At 44.4% G+C, this 22,402-nt stretch overlaps 1 protein-coding gene across 1 annotated transcript in view; it reads right to left on the bottom strand.

The window, feature by feature from the left end:
* Positions 1-21,842, bottom strand: part of IDO2 (indoleamine 2,3-dioxygenase 2) — a gene marked incomplete at its 5' end in the record, with an annotated part of 87,266 nt that extends 65,424 nt beyond the window's left edge. Inside the window, 3 exon segments of the mRNA XM_073622205.1 lie at positions 14,096-14,110; positions 14,338-14,456; positions 21,732-21,842. Of these exon segments, the coding sequence (XP_073478306.1) occupies positions 14,096-14,110; positions 14,338-14,456; positions 21,732-21,842 (245 nt within the window).
* Between the last annotated feature and the right edge of the window lie 560 nt (positions 21,843-22,402).

The raw sequence follows: 22,402 nt of genomic DNA, 5'->3' as shown, positions 1-22,402 counted from the left end.
TACATAGATATTGATTGTTTTGCATTATTCATTTATCATTCACACACATGAAAGATTGATTCTTATACATCGTTATTATGCACTGCTTTCTTCCTTACATTTGCACATGAGTTATGCTATCACACAACATTGCCTAATATCTCATTCACGTTTGCACCATACACTATCTTTCTGATTTAATGACCAGAAACTTGATTATTTAATTAAATCCTATATAGCACACAGGCAACCCCTTTTTTTTTTCCCACATTCTCGTCACATTATACTGTATTATTAGATCTAGTTACAGTATATAGGTTTATATATACACACACACACACACACACACACACATTTGTTTTGCAAGACTTTATTTGGTATAGGTGTGGGCATTTCCCTACAATGGATTGACATCCATTGCCCAGGCTCTGGTCCATGTGCTCCTCGCTGGGTTTCATCTCCCCACCCTTTGACAGCTCCAGGGGGAAGACTGGTGAAACTGGTGGCATTTTATTTTCATTTTTTATTCTTTGAAGTCCCTTTGTCCTTGTGTGGCTACACTCATGGAACATATCAACTTCCTGTCTACTTCATAGCTAGCCGCCTATGGGGTACCAGTAGGCCAGGATTTTACCTACTGTAAGTTGAACAACACATAAGATATATACATTTCACACATTTAATTACAAAAAAGGTATTTTTTATGGTTGCTTCTTTATTCATTTACTTATGCCTTTGATCTCCAGACACTTTCCTGTGCTTCTCCCGAAGAAGCGAGATCTCTCGCAAAACGCGCCGAGACCCACAGCACAGCTGCCCTAGACTATTGGCAACTATCCTCATGGTATATCTAGGTCCCATGGAAATGTTTCCTATACTAATGTAAATTTATCAATTTATTAATGTTTAGCTTATTGTCTGGAGGCATTACTCCACATCCGAGAAACTGAAACAGACTCTCAGCGACAAGAACCTCCTGAAAGCCTAACCACAATACTCCGTTCTCACCCCTCAACCGGAGCTCGCTGTCTCCCCACCCCCCTCTCCCCCACCCTCTTACCCATAAACTCTTCTCTCCCCTCTCATGACTCGCCTTCTTCTTTCCCGTTTTCCCCCCTTATCTACACCTCCATTTCGGTTGCACATAATTCTCAATATAGAACCACCAGTATTCTAGCTCTTTATTCTGAGCACAAGTGCTACTCAATGCCAATCTAATTGATTTGAATGTACATCGACATCATTGTACTGGAAATACCAGACAATTAGCTTAGGCATATAGGTTCCATCGGCCCGAGGACACAGTGTGTGCCCGATGGGGGGTCCGGGCCGTCAGGAATTGCATTTGAACTGATATATGTATAATGTCTAGAACCATACGGTAATGAATTGTCCTCAGGATACCCATGTATAAAACCTAGAATGCACTGTAATTTTTGTACAATCTGAACTTATGAAACCAGAATGCCTTCTGACTGGCACCTGGTCACGTCCTTATTTATTTTGTTTATTTCGTGTTGATAAGACAATAAAACTTTGACTTTTCTAGGGATAGCCATTTGATGACACGAGGTGAGATAGAGGGAGAAGTGGCATCGGACCTGGATTATTTCATGGCCATGCAGTTAGGAGCGTTTATCCGTGCAAAAATTAAAACATACCCAGTGATACGGGAGTTATCCTATTTCGAGCAGAAATGCTTAAGCGGCGAAAGTATGAGACACTCTCTATCACACTTTTATGAAATATTAACGAGCCTGGAAGCCCCACAGGAGCTCAATTTCATGGGAGAGAAAGTTAGGGGTAACGTTTTCTCAAAAACAGAAGGTTAAAATGTTAAAATCTATACATAAGACATCGATTGCTAGTAGATACCAAGAGGGAGGATATAAAATCCTTACTAGATGGTACAGAACACCATCAGTTCTTCAAAAAATTTTCCCACAGGCTTCAGATAGGTGCTGGCGTTGTAAGAGAGTGGTGGAGGGCACGATGCTACACATATTTTGGGACTGTGAGAAAATTAAGAGTTTCTGGGAAATGGTCGAGGAAACGATTAAGAATAGCACAGGTGTGTCTCTTGGGAATAACCCGGCTGCATTCTTACTAAATGATGTCCCCTTATCGGTGGAAAAATATAAGAACTCCCTGCTCAAACATCTTCTCACGGCTGCAAAGGCCTGTATACCAGCTCTATGGAAGAGTACAGTCCCTCCGACCAAACCCAGTGGTGGGCCAGAATTATAGAAATTCAACAAATGGAAAACTTGACTATGATGCTGAAAGAACAAGACGAGAAATATTGGAGGATATGGTCCCCTCTAGTGGATTATAGAATTAGAGAACAGGAGAGGTAGATTATGTAGGATCGAATGGAAATGAGGAGGGGTACGCCTTGATAGTGCTCTTTTTTTTTGGGGGGTTTGAGGGTGGGGGTACGGGAAAAGAAAAGGGAAAATATACATGCCTTTGGAATAGAGGAGATTTAGAATCATTTTGTAAGGAAATGTGTTATGTTGTTATATTACGATAAAAAGGAGTTATATGAGTGGACACAAAGATTAAATGAATGGTTTCATGTGGCATGTAATACATAATATTCAAAAAATAAAGAATTAAAAAAAAAAAAAAAAAAACCACACACAATAAAACTTATTCTCATATAAAACTCATCTCACACCAGCGCTTTCTTTTCTTGTTAATATAAATGAATTACACACTCCTGAAGACTTTGTTATTTGCAGGCTTGAAGCCACCCCCTACTTGAATCTGATCATCTCTGTATACAAAACTGTCATCATCTGGGTGTCTGCACCTGAGTAATAAGAGATAGATGATTGTGCATCTATGTAGCAGTTATCTACTTAGTGATAACCAAGTGCCTCCAAGAATTGAAACAATTTCATATAATACAATGAGTTTTTCCAATATATTACAACATCTTTATTTGATTTGGGTCTCTTTTCTATGGAGAAAGGAGAATTACGCTATCACTTTCGAAACAGAAATATATTTTGCGGTGGGTCATGGTAGCACAGCAATACATCTATGCTCAGCTTTAGATGACCTAAATTTACAAAAGCCACTCCCTTCCAGGGTAGAGATTCAATACTGCTTACATAGTTGGTAAGGTTGAAAAAAAAAAAAAAAACATAAGTCTATTGAGCCCAACCTGTGTGGGCAGCTTTTATATTACATTGCATATCCATGTATGTTGTGGTCGTTTAGGTGCCAAATAGTTTTTTGAAATTATCTATGCTCCCTGCTGAAGCCACTGCTTGTGGAAGAGAATTCCACATTCTTACTGCTCTTACCGTAAAGAATCCTCTACGCAGTTTCCAGTTAAATCACTTTTCCTCTTATTTTAGTGAAAGACCGCAAGTCTTTTTAAAAGCCCTTTTGCAGAAAAGTTTTATCCCCATTGTGGGATCACCAGTACGGTATTTGTACATTGAAATCATATCCCCTCCTGCTCTGTGAAAGATCACATCAGCAATGACCAATATGTTCCTTTTGCTGCCTTCATGTTCTCAATAAAATGAGGAAGAGGCTCTGAATAGCCAGCATCCATCTAACATCCAGCTAACCACTCACTTGGGATAAAATAGGTATAGACAAAGATAGTTTCTTTTGAGTACAATTTACCATTCTATTTGTCCTTGTCAATGTCACCCAGACAGAACATTAGATCAAAATTCTACATCTTACAGGGGGGGGGGGGGGGAACAGCATGAGATGAGAATTCCTTCTACTTTGGGGAAATTTGTTCTCATAACTTGGTGTGCCCTCAAGAGGAAGTGCAGGTATACAGTATGTCACCAGAAGCATAGAGATAACCTGATAGGGGATTTCAACCTTTCTGTACCCTATCCAAAAACCCATAAAACAATTCCAATTTACATACAGTTTGCTTAAACAGCTTATACCATAGTCTTGGGGGAGTGAATATGTGTTGTGTAACATACTACAATATTTTGGGAGGGGGGGTGACACAAAAAAAAAAAAAAAAAAAAAAAAAAAACACCCAACTTAACTGATACATCCTAGTAGGTTCTATGAAACATGGATAGTACAAGGTGGGTAATCGCATACAAACCTGAAGCTCAAAAGCGTTGGTGCCCCTTTTTTTTTTTTAACTATCAAGAAGTTCAATAGGGAATTAAAGAAAATGTTCCACAAAATAATATAAAATTGCAGAGCCAGATGATAAATTATTGGATGTGTTGGAAGAAAACAAAAGGCACTAGGCCACACTATTTTTTTTGTCTGCACAAGGATTCATGGGCTAGGCTTTTTAACTGAGACAGGGGCCATTTTTTTTACCAGGCCACAAGGCCTAGATATTGCACGTTACATTGGCACATTTTTTTTTTTTTTTTTATTGTTTTATGAATGTATATTTTCAGTGGATTGTAGGGTGTGGGTCTTCGGGCCCACCCTGAAGTCTAGGGGGAGGAAGTGTGGCCCTTAGTTTCCTTCCTTCCCTGCTTTGGGGGGTGGGGGTTCTTTTTGGAAGAACCCTTCACCTCATACTCATTGGTCAGCTTCAGATGTGAATGAAGAGCAGGGTCCGCCAGGTCCCCAAGTGTGCCTTGACCTAAGTGAGTCCTGTGCTCTAGGGGGTCTGAGAATGGTCCTTCCTCTTTGGAAGGGGACCATATGAAAACACAAGTGCACAAAAAAAAAAAAAAAAAAAAAAAAGAAAACAATAAAAAAAATGCAAGCGATAAAAGGAAAAAAGGTAGCTGTGGCTTTAGGTAATCATCAGTCAAATCACAAGTCTGCAGAATCCAATGCACTCCTTGCAGCCACAAAAATCAACAATGATAGATGCCAAGGAGAACAAAATGACAGATTGTGCCATCAGAAATGTCCACAGAAGCAAAGTGTTACCAGCAAACCATTTAAAATGCACATAGGGACCTTTACTATGCAACATTTGTGGGACTGCCAAGGACCCTTTCTCTTCCTCTAGCTGTGGTGAGTACCCAATAAATGTGCATTTTAAACGATGTGCTGGTAACACTTTGCTTCTTTTGGACATCAGTTAACAAACCTAAGTCTTTGATATTCCCTTAAGTTAAAAAAATAAAAAAAATCCTGTGTTCTTATCAACTATGTAGATTTTTTCCCCAAAATACAAAGAAATGTTTCACTTAAAAGAAAATCTGTGTTGTGCATAGGAAACAAACATGGACTAATGAGTAGTGTGAAACTAAAAAAATCTGTAGAACGGCATGCAGTAATCTTTCATCGTGCTGGGAAATGTGTGTGTGTTCTTCAGATATAGATTTACTGGAAAAAAAAGAGTTTATCTGAGAAAAAACAAGGTTAGTAGGTCATTGTTGGACTTTAAACACGCTATTAGAGAAAACGATCAGAGAGAACTATGAAAGCTGTTGCTGCTGTCCTCCTAACCCAAGCGGCCATTTGCCTATTTTTTTTCTATACATTCAGAATTAGGGGCATTGGCATCAGTTTGACAAGCTTCTGAGATCATTCAGAATTTATTGACAGGTACACCCGACCTGCAGCTGACTTCCTTCTGAGCTGCATTTGATCTGCTTCAAGCGTGTTTGGCATTCCCATAGATTTGTATGGGAATGCAAAACCAGAATGAAGTGAACAAAAGCCCCTCGACACAGGCCCTTACTGATCCAGAACAAGTAATCAGCCAGTGAGGTCAGAGTGATTACAGAGACTTATCTCCATACATATTACAGGTTGGTTCCATAAGTATTAAAGTCCAACTCTAAGATATCACCAAACCCCCTTGATAAAGCCTTCTCTATTCTTCTGTTTACTTCCTGGGGTCTTTCTTTGGGTGTCCCATCCGTGCGGACACCTACTTTTGGTGGTGTCCTTACTTATAAGCTCCAAAGGCAGGAGAACTCACAAGGGCAGTAAGGGGACCAGAGCCCAAAAAGATGACCTACAGGGGAAAAAGGTCTGGTCCCCAAGATCAGGAAATTAGCTTGGCTCATAAAGGAAACTGACGGATCCATTACACTTCAGGATGGCTTAGGACAGGTGTTTTGGGATCAAGACTGAGGAGTAAAGGAATGGATGCGCAATACACAATTTAAATTTCAAATTTCCCTGAAGCTGGGCTTTAACACAACTGTGGTTACACTCAATGCATAAAAAAAAATCTGTACCGTGCAAAAACGACAATTAATTTTACCTCTTCCCTTGCCCACGCCACTTTTCTCTGCAGTAGTACAGGGAAACCGCTGGCTGAAGAATTTGTAGAATCCAATACTTTCAGAAGTGTTCATTTCCTGGTCATCCCATTGCACTTAGTGGTTTGATCCATTGATTCCTGTGTCCTGTAGCAGTGTAGGGGCCAGCAGGAGGAACTACTAAGTGCAGCAGAGCACCAGGAAATGGACACCTTCTGAAGTATTGGGTTCTGCAAATTCTTCATCTGACAGTTTTTCTTCACTCCCTCAGAGAATGGTGGCACTGGCAAGGGAAGAGGCAAGTAAAAGTGAAAAAAAAAAAAAAAATATATATATAACTGTAAATTGCCCCCGATTTGGCATGTGATTTGACATGCTAAATCGCATTAAAGAAAGCCCGGAGCAAAGAAATAAAAATAATAAGCAAAGGGCGGGCATGACAGAGTTAACAGTGGAACATAGTTTGAGGGATGTTTATGTTAGAACAATTGGGATTGGTAGGTTATTAGGAAGGGGTGGAGCAAAAATTAACTGAACAGGGGGCAAGGTCCCTTCCCAGCTCAGTTGGTCTGGAAGAGAGAGCTTGCAGCATGGCCGCTGTGAATCCCTGTTTGCAAGATTGAAGGCCGGGACTGCGTCCAGGGGACCTGGATGGCTTGAGAGCAGCCTGGATGCGGCGCTGGGTGACAGTGCCTCAGCGGCCATTTCAGCGGTGGGTGAGTCGGTGCGAGCGCGGCGGTCCAGGCCGCCAGGCTCGTTTCTCCCCGGATCCCCCTCTACTCCTCCCTCCCAGGGTGCAGAGTCAGAAGCTCCGTGCGGGTCGGCCGGTTTCTGGGCCGCCCGCGAAGCGCGCGGTGGCGCAGGAAAGGGGGGGTTCGCTCCCAGCCAGATCCCTCTATCCCCCTCCCTCCCAGAGAGCAGAGACAGCAGGTTCGGGCAGGGAGGCCGGTTTCTGGGCCTCCCGCGAAGCGCGCGGCGGCACATGAGGTGGGGAGAAGGGGGGGCAGAGGCCATCAGTCCGTGGAGCATCCAGGGGTAGCGCCAGCAGTTCCAAGGCGGATGCTGGGCCTAGCGAAGATGGAGCAGGGAGACAGGCCCCTGGCGTTTCCACAGCAGGGGCGGGGGCTTCAGCATGGGAGAATGGCAGCAACGGCACCCAGGCACCCCAAAGCTGGGGCTGGGGGGCACGTAAGAGGGGAGGGAGAGAGGACAGAAGCGGGCAGTGGCCTGGTGCGGCACTGTGGGATAGATGTCATTGGGCCCATAAAAAAGCGACCCACAAATCAGTGGGTGAATCCGGCGCTCGGAGGAGGAGCTCTGTAGGACCGCGGATCCCCGGCGGCCAGGGAGGTGTCTGCTGGAGGACTGTCGGCCACTGAAGCGGAGATAGGAGAAGACCGGTCAGAAGGAGAGCTGTCGCAGTCGGATGACGATGGGCAGCAGGGACGTCATGCTGCAGTGGAGACGGGACTTTCGGCTGGTGGGACCCTTCCCAGGCATCTCGGTAAGTCCATGTTTATTCCTTCACGTGTTGTTGGTAATCTTGTGGGGGAGGGGGGCGAGATTAACAGTGGGGGTCAGGGAGCAGCGGGGCAGTCGGATGCGACTGTGCCTCCCACTCCGGCCGCGTGGGCGGTTGGCCGCGCTACGGCGGAATTGGGGTTGCAGGAATTCTGAGCAGGTTTGAAGGATTTAGTAAAAAATTTGAGCTGGGGACAATTGGGATTCAGTTTCCTGCGGCGGTGGGTGGATCCTGGGGTCGGGGGGCAAGGGTCGGGTGGTCAACGGGCTCGGGGACTCTCCCCGTGCCTGCTACGGAACAAGCGGCGCCCGCGACGGAGGTCGCTGGGGTGGCAGTGCAGGAGGTGGTGCCTAAGCCGCCGGGGGGGGGGGGGGGGGACAGGGGAAGGGGCGAAAAAACAAGATTTGGTGAGACTGGCAGATGCAGAAAAATGTGAGGTTTAGGTGGGTTTTGAGGGGCCCATCGGAGCGCACCTAAAACCTGAAGTTCCAGAAAAATTAGGAAAGGGGAATACGTGGAGATTTTGGCGCTCCTACCGCTGGTAAAATGTAACTTAGATAGGGTTAAGCCGGAGGATAACAAGAAGGAGGACAAGGAGAAAAGGAGGTAGAGGCTTATCCCCAGGACTTTTGCGAATTGGCTGCAGGCCGTTGCAGTATTGGCAAGTGTTATTGGGGAAAAGAACCCAGAGCAATGCTCGTCATTGTTTGGGCTATTTGGACGCTATAGGTGTGGCATTCAGAGTTACAGGGGAACAGCTTGGCTGCGGTATGACGAGCAGTTTTTAGGCAGCGGAGGGCTATACGCCTGTCCTTGAAGTGGGATCATAAGGACATCAGCTTATGGATGCGCCTTATGACCTCGGCTAGGCCGACGGCTCTGTTGTTTCAAGGGGTGGCAGTTTAATAAGGGTTCCTGTAGATTTGGGGGGTCGTGCAAGTACAAGCACGAAGGTTCAGGTTGTGGAGGGGGACACACGGTGTCCCGGGGTTTTTAAACAAGGAAAGGGCCGTACCGGCGACCCTGGGGGAAAAAGGGGAGAACGCCGGTGAAAGTGGCAAAGATGCAACCTTTCCTAGATAGATACCCAGACAGGGAGGCAGCGCGGTTACTTGGTCGGGGATTTGCGGAGGGTTTTAGAATCCCTTCACGTTTAATGGATACTCCCCCGCTGTCATGCAATTTGCGGTCAGCCTTACAACATGCTGACATGGTTTAGGAGAAACTGGGGAAGAAAATTTTGTTAGGCCTTCCTTCGTTGCCAATATCGGATTTGGTAATGGCACCGCTAGGCGTTGTGCCGAAGAAAGAGCCTAACAAATTTAGGCTTATTCAGAATTTTTCCTACCCTAAAGGGGGTTCGGGGAATGATGCCATCGACCCAGAGGTCTGCGTGGTCTCATATACGTCGTTTGATGCAGCGGTAGTTTGGGTGTATGGGCGGGGGGCATTTAGGGCGATAGCTGACATAGCATCGGCTTTTCGTTTGCTACCGGTTCACCCGGAGAGTTTTTCGTTTGTTGTTGGCAGTAGGAACACTACGTAGATTGCTGGCTACCTATGGGGTGTTCTATATCCTGCGCGTTGTTTGAACAGTTTAGTTCCTTCCTAGAGTAGGTGGTGAGTGACGTCGCGGGAATAAATTCAATCATTCACTATTTGGACGATTTCCTTTGCGTGGGCCCTCCCAAGTCAGAAGTTTTGTGCGGTCCTGTTGGCTACGCTGGAACATGTTGCAGATAAGTTTGGTATTCCATTGGCCCCAGAGAAGACTGAAGGTCCACGGACGGTGTCGAGTTTCTTAGGCATCATGTTAGACATGGAGGCAGGCTGCCGGAAGATAAGCTGACGGCTTTGCAAGCAGAGATTCAGGGAATAATGGGATTTCGCAAAGTACGGCTGCGCACCCTGCAATCCTTATTTGGTAAGTTACATTTGGCGTGTCGCATTTTGCCCATGGCAAGGGTATTTTGCAGGCGGCTGTCGGCAAGTACGGCAGGGGTTACGTCCCCCAAGCACTATGTGCGCTTGGTGAAGGCTCATAGAGAAGACCTGTAGGTACGGCACACGCTCCTGGCTAATTTTAATGGCAGTGCGTTGTGGATGTCAGGGCCAGTTAGCAATTTGGATCGGGAGCTGTACACAGATGCGGTGGTTTCTGCGTTTTTTTGGAGCCTTCTTCCAAGGTAAGTGGAGTGCAGGGCCTTGGCCTCAGTCGTGGAAGGAGGCAGGTTTAGTAAAGAACATGTTACTGTTTGAACGGTTCCCTGTGGTATTAGCAGTGGAGTTGTGGGGGGAATCTTTCAGGAATTTGAAAGTTAGATTTCACGGGGACAACCTGGGGGTGGTACAAGTAATTAACAAGGTTTCAGCTGCATCACCGCCGGTGGTAAGGTTGCTCAGACACCTTGTATTGCGCTGTCTGGCAGCGGAATGTGTGCATCTATGCTGTGCACCTCTCTGGTGTGGAAAATGTCATTGCTGATGCACTATCTCGCTTTCAGTGCGACAGATTGCGGGAGTTGGTACCAGGGGCGGAGCAGAACGGGGTCCCTTGTCCCGAGCGGCTGTGGAGGATGGCCTTGGAAGAGTAGCGGGATGGATTAGACAGTCAGTGAGCGAGGCGACGTGGTCAGCTTACAACAGTGTATGGCAGGATTGGGTATCAATGCTGCAACAGGTGGTGGAAGGCCATGAGGAACAAGATTTCTGGTTGTTGGTTTTTTGTATTTTGTTTCCCGGAATCTGGAGGAGGGGGTGTCGGTGTCTGGGTTGAAAAAGAAGTTGGCAGGCCTGGCGTTTTGGTTAAAACTTCAAGGTTTATCTGACTTTACTAAGGAATTTTGGGTTGGGCAGGCATTGAAGGTTTACTGGCGTTCTAAGTTGGGGAGGGACGCTAGGCGCCCGGTTTCGTTCGAGCTATTAGGTAGGACAGTGGCGCAGTTAGACGTTACTTGTTCGTCAGGTTATGAGGTAGTTTTGTTTAAGGTGGCATTCGCCTTGGCGTTTTTTGGGGCGTTTCGAATTAGCGAATTAGTCAGCCCCTCTAAAAAGAAAAATGGGGGATTGGGTGTAATGGATGTCAGTTGTGGGGAGGACAGATTGTCCATATTGGTTACAAAATCTAAAACGAATCAGCGGGGCAAGGGAATAACGGTGCAGGTTTTTTTTTTTTTCTCACTGCCAGGTTCTCCCTTGTGCCCAGTACAATTGGTGCGGGGGGTTTCTTGCCATACGCCCGGGGGGGTGGGGTGGTCCCCCCTTTTGGTACATCAGGATGGGTTGTCGTTATCGCATTTTTCAATTCATTGAAATTTTCAATAAATGTTTAAGGCACTTGGTTTGGGGGATCAAAAAAAAAAAAAAAAAAAAAAAAAAAAATTTTCATCCCATTCCTTTAGGATAAGGGTGGCTACGAGTACATTGAAAAGATTATATGTGTTGGGGTGTCTATCTGATTTATTGGGGGGTTTGTTTTTTTTTTTTTTGTTCTTTTCTTTCAGGTCAAATGCAGTGCCTGGTCTGGACAGTGGGCCACCCCTATATGTGTTGGGGGGCGAGGAGAGGTGATGCCAGAAGGGATGGGAGACAGTTGGGGTTTTTCCAGACAGGAAGCCTGTCTCCGGTGGTTGGGGGGCCTGGTATGCTATGGGGTAGAACGGTGTCGTAGGTGTGTAGATTTGCACGTATGGATAGGCCTCTTGACGGGTGGGTGTTACATGTTGGCAGCAATGATCTGGGGCTCAGGTCAATGTTAGAATTGGTGCGAGACATCAAGTTTGATTTTGGCAACTTAGGATGGCTTTTCCACACATGTTGATTGTGTGGTCGGACATAGTGGCACGTACTACATGGAGGTTGGCGAGGTCGGTGGACAAGGTTAACGGGGCCCGTAAGATGGTTAACAAGGAAGTCAGTGGTTTCGTGGTCAGGAATGGTGGGTTGGCTATCAGGCACATGGTGTTAGAGGTGGATACATGGCGTTACTTGCGGAGAGATGGGGTACACCTGAACGATGTGGGCTTTGGGAATACAGGATGGGATAAAGCGAACATTGAGGGTTTGGCAGGGCACACAAGGGTAAGGCTTTACCCTGGTGTGTGCTGTGGCGTGATGTTGGTCTTTGCGGGTGAAGGATTAAACCCGAGTTATGGTAAAGTTTGGGACCCATCAGTAGTATGAGGCCCGTTGGTGGTATTCCAGCTAACGGAGGTTTTAGCTGGAATTGGTTATTGGGTGCACTGCGGTCAATTGGTTTGTTGTCTCCGAGCTAGCATGTCAGCTGGAGGCCTATTTTAGGTAAGGTACCGCAGTGCCTGATTGGATCGAGTTTAAGATTGGTGGGTTTTTCCCTGCAAAGACCAACGGGAGTATTTAACTGATATGTCAGGTGTTTTTATACAGTTACGTTAAGTTGATATTGAAATTAATTTTATTGATTATTATTAATAAAGATAATTGGCTGCTACGGCCAATATTTTACTCCAGATGGGTGTGGTCTCAATTATTTGGGGTAAATAGGGATGGGGGTACGTAGCAGGTTTAAAGGGTGTGATATTAAAGGGAAACTAGATACATCTGGTATACAATAGTCAAGAAAGCCCGGAGCAAAGAAATAAAAATAATAAGCAAAGGGCGGGCATGACAGAGTTAACAGTGGAACATAGTTTGAGGGATGTTTATGTTAGAACAATTGGGATTGGTAGGTTATTAGGAAGGGGTGGAGCAAAAATTAACTGAACAGGGGGCAAGGTCCCTTCCCAGCTCAGTTGGTCTGGAAGAGAGAGCTTCCCACCCTCCCTCCCTAAAATTGGTAAGTATGGTCTATATGGATTTTGTTGGTACAATTTCAAATGTTGGAATGTCGTGGCAGTGGCGTGATGTTGGTCTTTGCGGGTGAAGGATTAAACCCGAGTTATGGTAAAGTTTGGGACCCATCAGTAGTATGAGGCCCGTTGGTGGTATTCCAGCTAACGGAGGTTTTAGCTGGAATTGGTTATTGGGTGCACTGCGGTCAATTGGTTTGTTGTCTCCGAGCTAGCATGTCAGCTGGAGGCCTATTTTAGTTAAGGTACCGCAGTGCCTGATTGGATCGAGTTTAAGATTGGTGGGTTTTTCCCTGCAAAGACCAACGGGAGTATTTAACTGATATGTCAGGTGTTTTTATACAGTTACGTTAAGTTGATATTGAAATTAATTTTATTGATTATTATTAATAAAGATAATTGGCTGCTACGGCCAATATTTTACTCCAGATGGGTGTGGTCTCAATTATTTGGGGTAAATAGGGATGGGGGTACGTAGCAGGTTTAAAGGGTGTGATATTAAAGGGAAACTAGATACATCTGGTATACAATAGTCATGTGAACCAGGGCTGGGGGGGGGGGGGTTCTCCTCAAATTGTAAAGATATCCTCTTAATTCCTGTTGAGTCTAGAAGGCAGAAAGTGAAGGGAATTCTTCCTAATGAGACACAGATGCAAAAAAACAAAAAAAAAAAAAAAAAAAAACAAAACCCACACATAAACCAGAGGTTTTAACCCTCCCCTACTGTAACCAAAATGGTACATTCTGTAGCTACTGACTTTTATAAAAACAGATACTTACCAGTCCATGGAGTCCAGCGCTGTTTTCCCTGTAGATTCTTCTGATGACTGTTTATTAGTACCACCATCTTGGATTTGGAGCTGGCTTTGACTTCTGATTCACAGCCGTTTACCAACTACAAATGTGCAAGATCGCATAGAATAGAAGACTAGTTCTGCAGTCTCCTGGGATGTATGACATTACCCCCGACTAGGCAAAAATTAGGGAGGTGGGAGAAGGTACCTATCAAAAAAGGGGGAAAAATAAAAAAAACAAACAAACAAAAAAAGTACATGCTTATCCCAAAAAGGATTCATGTCAGTCAGAGGCTGGGGAAAGGAAAACTATATGAAGAACTTTCATTTTTAGTTGAAGTTGCACTTTAACTTAATAGACATCACTAAAATTTGAAGTCACTGGTCACTAAGGGTTTCTTTGCACATGATAGTGTTTTGTTTTTTTTTTTTTTGTTTTTTCTATGGCTAACAAAACGCATGTTAATTTACTGAGCAATGAAAATTTTTTCTCTTAAGATTGGTTTGCCAGGGGCTATTTGAAGTAACGGCAGCCTTTCCATAGACTTGTGGCGATTTCCCAAACCATTTTTTATTGGCTGGTACAGGTGACCCTCATATCTATGGGAACTTTTAATTAATAATTTCATGGTAGGAACCTGTACAAAATACTACTAACTTTTTAGTGCCCACAGCATTTTATCTTATACACCCAGATGACTATGGCATTCAGTACCAAATTCCCTGTTCCCCAATAAAGTAAACCTTTAAGTACTTCAAAGAGTTGAATAAAAGTAATTTAGTTTCACTTACTCTATTGTCAGAGGCCTTCACAAGAGTCCCCAGGAGCAAGGGAAGGAAGGAAACAAACAATTAGTATGGACAGACATTTTCCAGAGGTTATCCCAGCATGATAAACTTTTTAATGTGTTTAAGAGTTTATTGTGTAAGATTTCACAATAGAACATATGTGTTCTAATAATACAGAAGGATAAAGACTTCCTTATGTGCTTAAAATTAACCTTATGACACCAAAGAGTCAGAGGTGATCTTACCCCAGTGGGTCCTTCTTTTTCCAGTTGGCCAAGACAAGATCAGCATGAACCATGATTAACGGCAGACCAAGAGCTAGTGAGATATGATGATAGGGTACTGCCAGGGCTCTAGGTAGCACCTGATGGAATAGAAAAGCCTCATTATAAACAGGTCTAATAAGGAACTATAGAGCCCCTTCACACCAGCGTTCTGTCTAAATTAGTTTGTCCGTTTTTCAGATGGATCCAAACTCACAATCACGTTGTAGGTCTATGTGTGGGCAGGCATAAACTAACATGCATCCGTATACATCCGAGTCAGTTTAGGTCCACAAACAAACATTTTGCAAACTGAATTGAGCGGAGCTGAAGATGGACATACAAACTGATGTAAATTGCTTTTGTAGCTCCCTGTACTAGCTAGGTTAATCTCATGTTTGGCTCTGCAGCAATTACAATTTTAAGTCTGATCAGGTTTCCCTAAGCTTGGTAGTAGGTTGCTCTTGTCCATTTCTGGAGGAAGCTTCCAGAAATTGAGGGGAAGCGTCAGCCACTGAAGTTATGAATATTTATCTGATCTCAGGGGGAGGCACCCAGAAGCTGGTTGGGGAGAAGAAAATTATTCTTATGGGGCTGCTGCCTTTGGAAGGCAGACTATGTACTGAAGAGCTGTCAGGCCTTAGCATGGGCTTGGCTGAGGGCCTGGAGGAACATGGACTGAAAGACATTTGCTGGAGGGGAACTGTGCTGGAGGAGGACCATTTTGTCACCAAAGAGTGTCACATGGAAGCTGAGTGGACAGCAGCTGTCCTTGGACATTGCGAGTAGGCCTAGTTTTGTGTTTTGGAGTATCCTGCACCCTCATCTCACTCTTCTGTTATTTACTGCAATAAATCTACAAAAAGACATCCCCTAGACCAGTAATGGCGAACTTATGGCACACGTGCCACAGCTGGCATGATGAGCCCTCTCTGTGGGGACGCAAGCAGGGCCACCATCTTTTCTCTTGTTTCTAACAGAAGTGCCAGACTGCCTTTTAAAAATATGCTGGTGCTCAGTCTATTGACTCAGCTCAGGCTTTACCAGCAGCACACACATGGCCTCTTGAAGTCCTGCCCCCTCCCACCCTCTATGCATCGTGCCTTTTGGCCTCCCTGAGATGCCCAGGTCCCGTGCAAGGAGGTAATTGGCCAACGCAGGTGTTAGTCATGGCAGCCAGGCCAATGCATGCATCCGCTGCTTCGGCCAATCTGTGGCTCTGCGTTGGCTCAGTGGGTGGGCTGGGCAGGTCCCATTCAAGGAGGCAATTGGCCAGCACAGGTGTCAGTCATGGGAGCCGGGCCAATCCGCGGCTCTATGTTGGCTCGGTGAGTGGGCTGTGCAGCAAAATTAACAAAGCCGGCCAGCCAGAGGGGAGGTGGGGAGAATGTCCCAGGTGTTCACTATCAGGCCAGGGCAGAAGTTTCCCAGAGTTCTGGCTGGAGCCCAGTAAGGCTGCTTGGAATGTGGGGGAAAGGTTGCCCATAGCAACTTAATACAAGCCTCTGCACTGCAGTAGAGGAAGGAGCTGACAAGAGGACTGCTGGTTGCCTGCAGCCAAGGACCAATGAGGAGCCAGGACAAGTGCACCATGGGACATTTAGTCCCGGAAGACTATGGCTCCATTTTAATTAAAGGAAAACTACAGCCCCAGCATGCCCTGCAAAAATAAGAGGAGTGACAGCCTGGAGCCCGGGAAAAATAAAGGCTGAGGGAAAAGGGAGAACAAGGGTGTGGAGACAAGAGTGAAAGGAGGCTGAGGTGGTTCAGAAAAGAGCCCAAGCCACAACATCCCCTGGAGTTGAACCAGCTAGAGAGGAGTGAGAGGAGCTAAGAGGACACAATCGAGAGTGAGGAGGGCAATCACAGGCACCAACAAAAGGAGAAGCTGCTGCCAGGCATACCAACACTGGACGCCGAATCCGGGGGAGTGCTGAACTGACTGCAAACCATCTTGGGGTGGGCGATCATCACCAGTGTTGTCACTTTGAAATAAGTTGGTATTGTGTTGCAGTTTGGGCACTCAGGCTCAAATAGGTTCGCTATCACTGCCCTAGACTGAGCCCGTGTTTGTCAATGTGATTGGAACTGGTATCTGGGCTTAGAAGCCTCTGAGGATACCTGGGTCATTCTTCATGGCCCCTTCGGGGGTGAGCGCTATACTTTGCAAAAAATGTAATAAAGAGAATGTGTAGCGCTAAAAGTTCAAACGTAAAAACAATGTCCAACCGATGTTGAAAGGTATCAAGGAAAACCCTGGAAGACAAGTCCTCCATGCATATAGGACTCGTAAAATGGTCGATATAATTTCAGTGACTTTGTGTGAGGAACATATCAAATATGTGACATCTGGAGTGAACACAGAAGAGACACACCACCGACAATAGGGAGGCTTACCAGATCACGTAGACCCAAGAGGGCATATGCCCAACTGGGTCAAATCAGGCTTGGGTGGTGGGTGATGGTAGATGTTCCAGAAGAGTAGTAAACTTCCCAGATTATCCATGTATATTTAAAAACACGTTGGGGCACCTACCAGAAATGGACTGCTGACTTGTCAGATTTGGATGAGAAAGAATGGAAGACCTGTACCAGCCAGGGACCCACTAGCATCCTGTCTGCCCTTGGACTTTCATACCTACTACTCTTCTGGAACATCTACCATCACCCACCACCCAAGCCTGATTTGACCCAGTTGGGCATATGCCCTCTTGGGTCTACGTGATCTGGTAAGCCTCCCTGTTGTCGGTGGTGGTGTGTCTCTTCTGTGTTCACTCCAGATGTCACATATTTGATCTGTTCCTCACACGAAGTCACATCGACCATTTTACGAGTCCTATATGCATGGAGCACTTCTCTTCCAGGGTTTTCCTTGATACCTTTCAACATCAGTTGGACATTGTTTTTACGTTGAACTTTTAGCTCTACACATATTCTGTTTTATTACTATATGCCTTCATCATACTGGTCGTGTTAGCTGCTTATTCCTCTTTTTTGGCAGCACAGAATTATTTGTTATCCTTCTCTTTTGCAAAAAATGTGACTGAACTGATGATGCTTGTTTAGCCCAAGTGCACAGGGCTCCAGTGTTTAGTGGTGAGCTGAGGACACAGGTATATCATCTGGCCCCGCTGCCAACAGCTTGTCAAACTGAGAGGATGACAGCTGCTTCAGCAGGAAGGAGCTGGACAGTGTACTCAGCAGCGCTTTCATTTAAGGCAGTATGCACCCAGGGATGAATGCCCAGAATGCAAGAAATCTGCTTTACGGCAACCGGATAGAAGGGCTTTTCTTAGTATGTCACTAATGTGTCTGGCTACCTTAGTTTTGTGCCTCTCAAATAAATTATGGTGCAAGCATACATGGTAATGCAAATACAAAAGATATTAATAATTTTGGAATTTAGATCATCCTTAGCTTGGTTTAAAATCTATCTTTTGTAGAAAACAAAGCTTTCATCTCCTGTGCTGATTCTGTCTGTCCAAATTGGCAAGATCACAGCTGGTTCCAGACCAGTAGAGTGGGATTCATACAAGGATGGGAAAGCCTCTCACCCCTCACTGTGCTTATGGTTGATCAGGTCATGATCAAAATTAACCTTAATACAATGGTGACTGATATTAAAGGATCAGTGTATCAAACTATGTTTCAGTCTTATATTACTCAGTCACTGACTCCTTGAATATATTTGGAACCCCAGAGGAGAGGAGATCAGTGCCATAGGTTCAGCCACTATGCCACAGACCTTGGTGTTCTGAGTATGTCTGCACAATGTGCCTTGGCACCAGAGACTCTGACAAACATAACAGGTGGCTGTTTTTAACAAGCACAAAAATATCAATTTTTGATGGGTAGTTCATTAAAACACACTATATCAGGGATATGCAATTAGCGGACCTCCAGCTGTTGCAGAACTACAAGTCCCATGAGGCATAGCAAGACTGACAGCCACAGGCATGACACCCAGAGGCAGAGGCATGATGGGACTTGTAGTTCTGCAACAGCTGGAGGTCTGCTAATCGCATATCCCTGCACTATATCATATAAGGACCAAAAGAGATTTAAGTCGGACATCCAAAAGAATACATTTATAATGCAGATAATGATTTATATAAAAAACAAATACTGGAAACTGAATTATGAACAGTCCTAAAATGGTAATGACACTCAAATGCAAAACATCTAGCTACCCGTTGCAGCATTAGTTTTGAAACGAGCCTGTGAAGTGGACCAGAGGTTTTTGTTATAATGACTGCAGCCTGGCCAAGCATCTAGGCCTAACCTATGGCTTGGCTTCCACACAAATGGAGTAACTTTTTTTAAATGATTAAATGATTGAACAATAATGTAAGCTGTCAAACTTGTAACATGCATTAACAACTGTATTTAAATGCTTCTGTTTACCTAAAACAAACATCAGCACAAGGGACATTACCTACCTTTGCGTCCTCCCCTTTTGAAGAAATCCTCCTATGATGCCCCCCACCCCTGCTGCTGTAATCTTCCCCTGTGACTGGGGTTGATAGAACTAAGGGGTTGTGACAGACATTCATCAAGAGTACAGACTATACCCACCCTTTCCTCCCAGCTCCTCCATTCATAGATGCCACTACTACAGTTTCCATGATTGAAACTATGAAAGGAATGCAGATGGATGATTGATGGGTCCAACCCCTTCATTCATAGATCAAACTTTATTCATACAAGCTGTAGTAATGTGATCCTTGTGTCTAAGATGGCTTACAATCATTACAATCTGATCGTGCAGCAATTGCAAAATTTCCCTTAATGCCCTGTACACACGATCGGACATTCAGACCACAAAATCAGTCGGATTTTTCGCCAAACTTGTCTTGCATGCACATGGTCACACAGTGTTGTCGGAAAATCCGATCGTTCTGAACGCAGTGACGTAAAACACGTACGTCGGGACTATAAACGGGGCAGTAGCCAATAGCTTTCATCTCTTAATTTATTCTGAGCATGCGTGGCACTTTGTGCGTCGGATTTGTGTACACACGATTGGAATTTAAACGATCGGATTTTGTTGTTGGAAATTTTTATATCCTGCTCTCAAACTTTGTGTGTCGGAAATTCCGATGGAGCCCACACACAATCCGATCGCACTTTTTCCGTCAGAAAATCCGACCGTGTGTATAGGGCATAACACTTTGTCTAATTTAAATGCAGATATTCACTTGTACTACAAAATAGCCAATAAATAAGAGATTGCGTAGCTGGATTGCAGTGTGTGCCCAAACCAAGCTCATTATAAACAATAGAGGTAGGTCAGATTGTCACAGAAGTGCCATAGGGAGACGACATCTTCAGCAACATCTATTCGGAAGTGGAAAAAAAATGGTTGTCTAAACGGTTATCCAATGAGATCAGCCAGACATCTTCTGGTGTCAATAGAAATTGAAGGAGTCACCCAATGTGACCAAAATCGGGCAGGTATTCGGGTCTATGGGCACTTTGTTCCTTATTATGAAGCCTCTATCTAGTTAAAGTAATTTCTCTATATAAATAAATTGTGATTTACTGTAATTAACCATGTCTTTGTTTGCTATTCTCATTTTTAATTAGTGATAAACAGCCTGCTACCGTTCACCTGTTTGATGACATTAACTCTGTAGGCACACGTGTCAAAAGCTAGATTTGAAAATAGTATGAATATCTGCAAAGATGGAAAAAAAAAAAAAAGGGCAAACTACCTAGGTGAGTGCCTAAGTAATTGAAGTAAAAGAAAAAAGTTGGGGTAGAATGAGGGAGGGTTATAGCCCCTGTCAAATATCTTTTTTTATCGTTGTCCCATTGGTTGATTTCCTCTTCACTTCTTGTGACACAGCCAAACAAAAAGTGAGAAGAAATCCCTCCAAAGCGAGTCGGTGGTCGCCAGCATCACCAGAAATAGTGTCCCCATTGGAAGATTTCCCCTTGTAATAATGGTAAATTAGGACAAATAGAGGGTGAATGTTTCTAACACAGAATTGTATTTTGTGCAACTACTGTAAATCAGTGTTTAGTAGAGCTATATTCTTCTATGTCTTAAGAGGGTGACTATGCAACTAGACTAAGCCTTGGAGGCTTAGTTTGTGTAATATGGAGATCAAAGTACCAGGGAAGGACGCCAGAAGTCTTGAGGAGCCAGAAGCTGGAATCTGAAGCTTGGACCTCAATGGAGTATGGAGTTTTTTTCCCCAGGGTGTTGACTGCTATAAATTTAACAGTTTTTATATTTTTTTCCTTTAACTTAATTGCCATCATAAAGTTAAGCCAACAAGTCCTTTGCTGGCTTCAGTAGCAGCCATGAGCTTTCTTGAAAACAGAATTGTTGCATACTTTTTTCGGTGCAGATTCAGAAAGCATTTAAACCAGAGACAGCCAGTCAAATAGAATATAAAGAAGGCCAGAAATGGTAGCCTCCCGTATTTTTCTCATGACAGATTTAGTTGAAAAAGAAAAAAAAAAAAAAGTTTGACCACATACTATCAACAACCCCAAATCAACCAAAAATGGCATAATTAGGCTGATCAGTGTTCCCTGTATAGGTTAAGCGTCATATGTTTGCATCAAGGCGGTGGAGCTAGCCCCAGAACCTCCAACCACATGACTGATAGAGGGAACTGTATTCTGTGTGACAGGGACCAGCGATCGCAATCATGGGCACGTGACAGCTAGATTGCGTCTTTTCCTTGCCAACCCTGAACCTGGCATTTACTGGATCCGATCCTGTGTGTTTTTCTTCTGTGGCAGCTGAAATCCGGCTTCTCCTCCTCTCCCTCCTGCTGGCATTCAGCTGCCACAGGAAGAAAATACAAGGGATCAGATCCAGTAAATGCCAGCCCTGACACCCCTACTTTCTAGGATCATTTTGTGCCCCCATGTAGCGCTGCTGGCTTCCTCTTCTCTCCTCTCCCACTGCCTGCTGCAGGAGATCTTCAGAATGGCGAGCCGATAGGGGGGGGGGGGGGGGGGGTAAGCCAGTAAATATGTCATTGTGTACTCAATTTCCTTTCTTGGTCTCAAAAGTGAGGCATCAAAAGGTCTGTTTAGACCCCTGATATTTTACCAAAGCCCACCAGCCCATTTAGGGCTGCTAAGTAATAACAAAAGCAAAGATAAATAAAAAAATACCACTGACACTGCCCACTTTAAGGAAGGCTAAGTTTATATTTTTACAATGACATTTGCTTTATTGTATTTTTATAAGTTTTCTTTGCTATTTAGTTAGGTCCTGCAAGTAAATTATTAAAAGGAAAAAAAAAAAAAAAAAAAAAGCGCCGAAACCCAGTGATCTTTGATCTTTTTCATGTGGTTTAGGTAGATCTCCACCTCTCAAAGGTTGCCTATCCCTACTGCAGACAGACTCTTACCTTAACTCCTCCAGTCTCTCCATTCTGCCAGACATAAGCCATGACCATATGACTAAGAACTGTCCTGGCCAGACGCTTCTGCCGGTGTCCTTTCAGTTGCTGTATGTCTAACTCTGGCATCTAAAAAAGGTAAGAAGGGGAAACCAATGTTATTATATCTAGATGGAACTGGTGAAACATTAGGGGAACATATTTAACTGTCCTTTTCATATTATACTCACCACGTTTAAATAATCGAAGGAAGAAAATAATGTGGTCTACAGCAGCCAATCATTTTTTATGCTCAGTTTTCAAACCATTGTTTGAAAAATAAGAAAACATTTTTTAGATCAGTTTATATCTACCATTGTGGAATTAACACACGATGGAACTGGTAGAACATATTTAACTGTCAATGTACACTCTGCAAGTTTATGTAATCTTAGGCCCCTTTCACACAGGATCCACCAATCCCCCCGCTGAGCAGGTGGATGACATGTCTGTCTCCGCTCACTGTGCGGAGATGGATCTGTGAAAGCACCACTGTCCTCTATGGAGATCGGATAAAAACGGACCACCTGTCCGTTTTCATCTGATCCCATCCGGTTCAATTCTCCAGACAGATGGAAAATAGGGTTTCCATCTGTCCGGATTTCACGGACAGGATCGGATATCAGCAGACATGTCACCGC

The sequence above is a fragment of the Aquarana catesbeiana genome, linkage group LG03, assembly GCF_042186555.1.
Source record: "Aquarana catesbeiana isolate 2022-GZ linkage group LG03, ASM4218655v1, whole genome shotgun sequence".
Taxonomy (NCBI): domain Eukaryota; kingdom Metazoa; phylum Chordata; class Amphibia; order Anura; family Ranidae; genus Aquarana; species Aquarana catesbeiana.
Note: the sequence above shows the minus strand (reverse complement) of the source record. Positions and strands in the feature narration are given on the sequence as shown.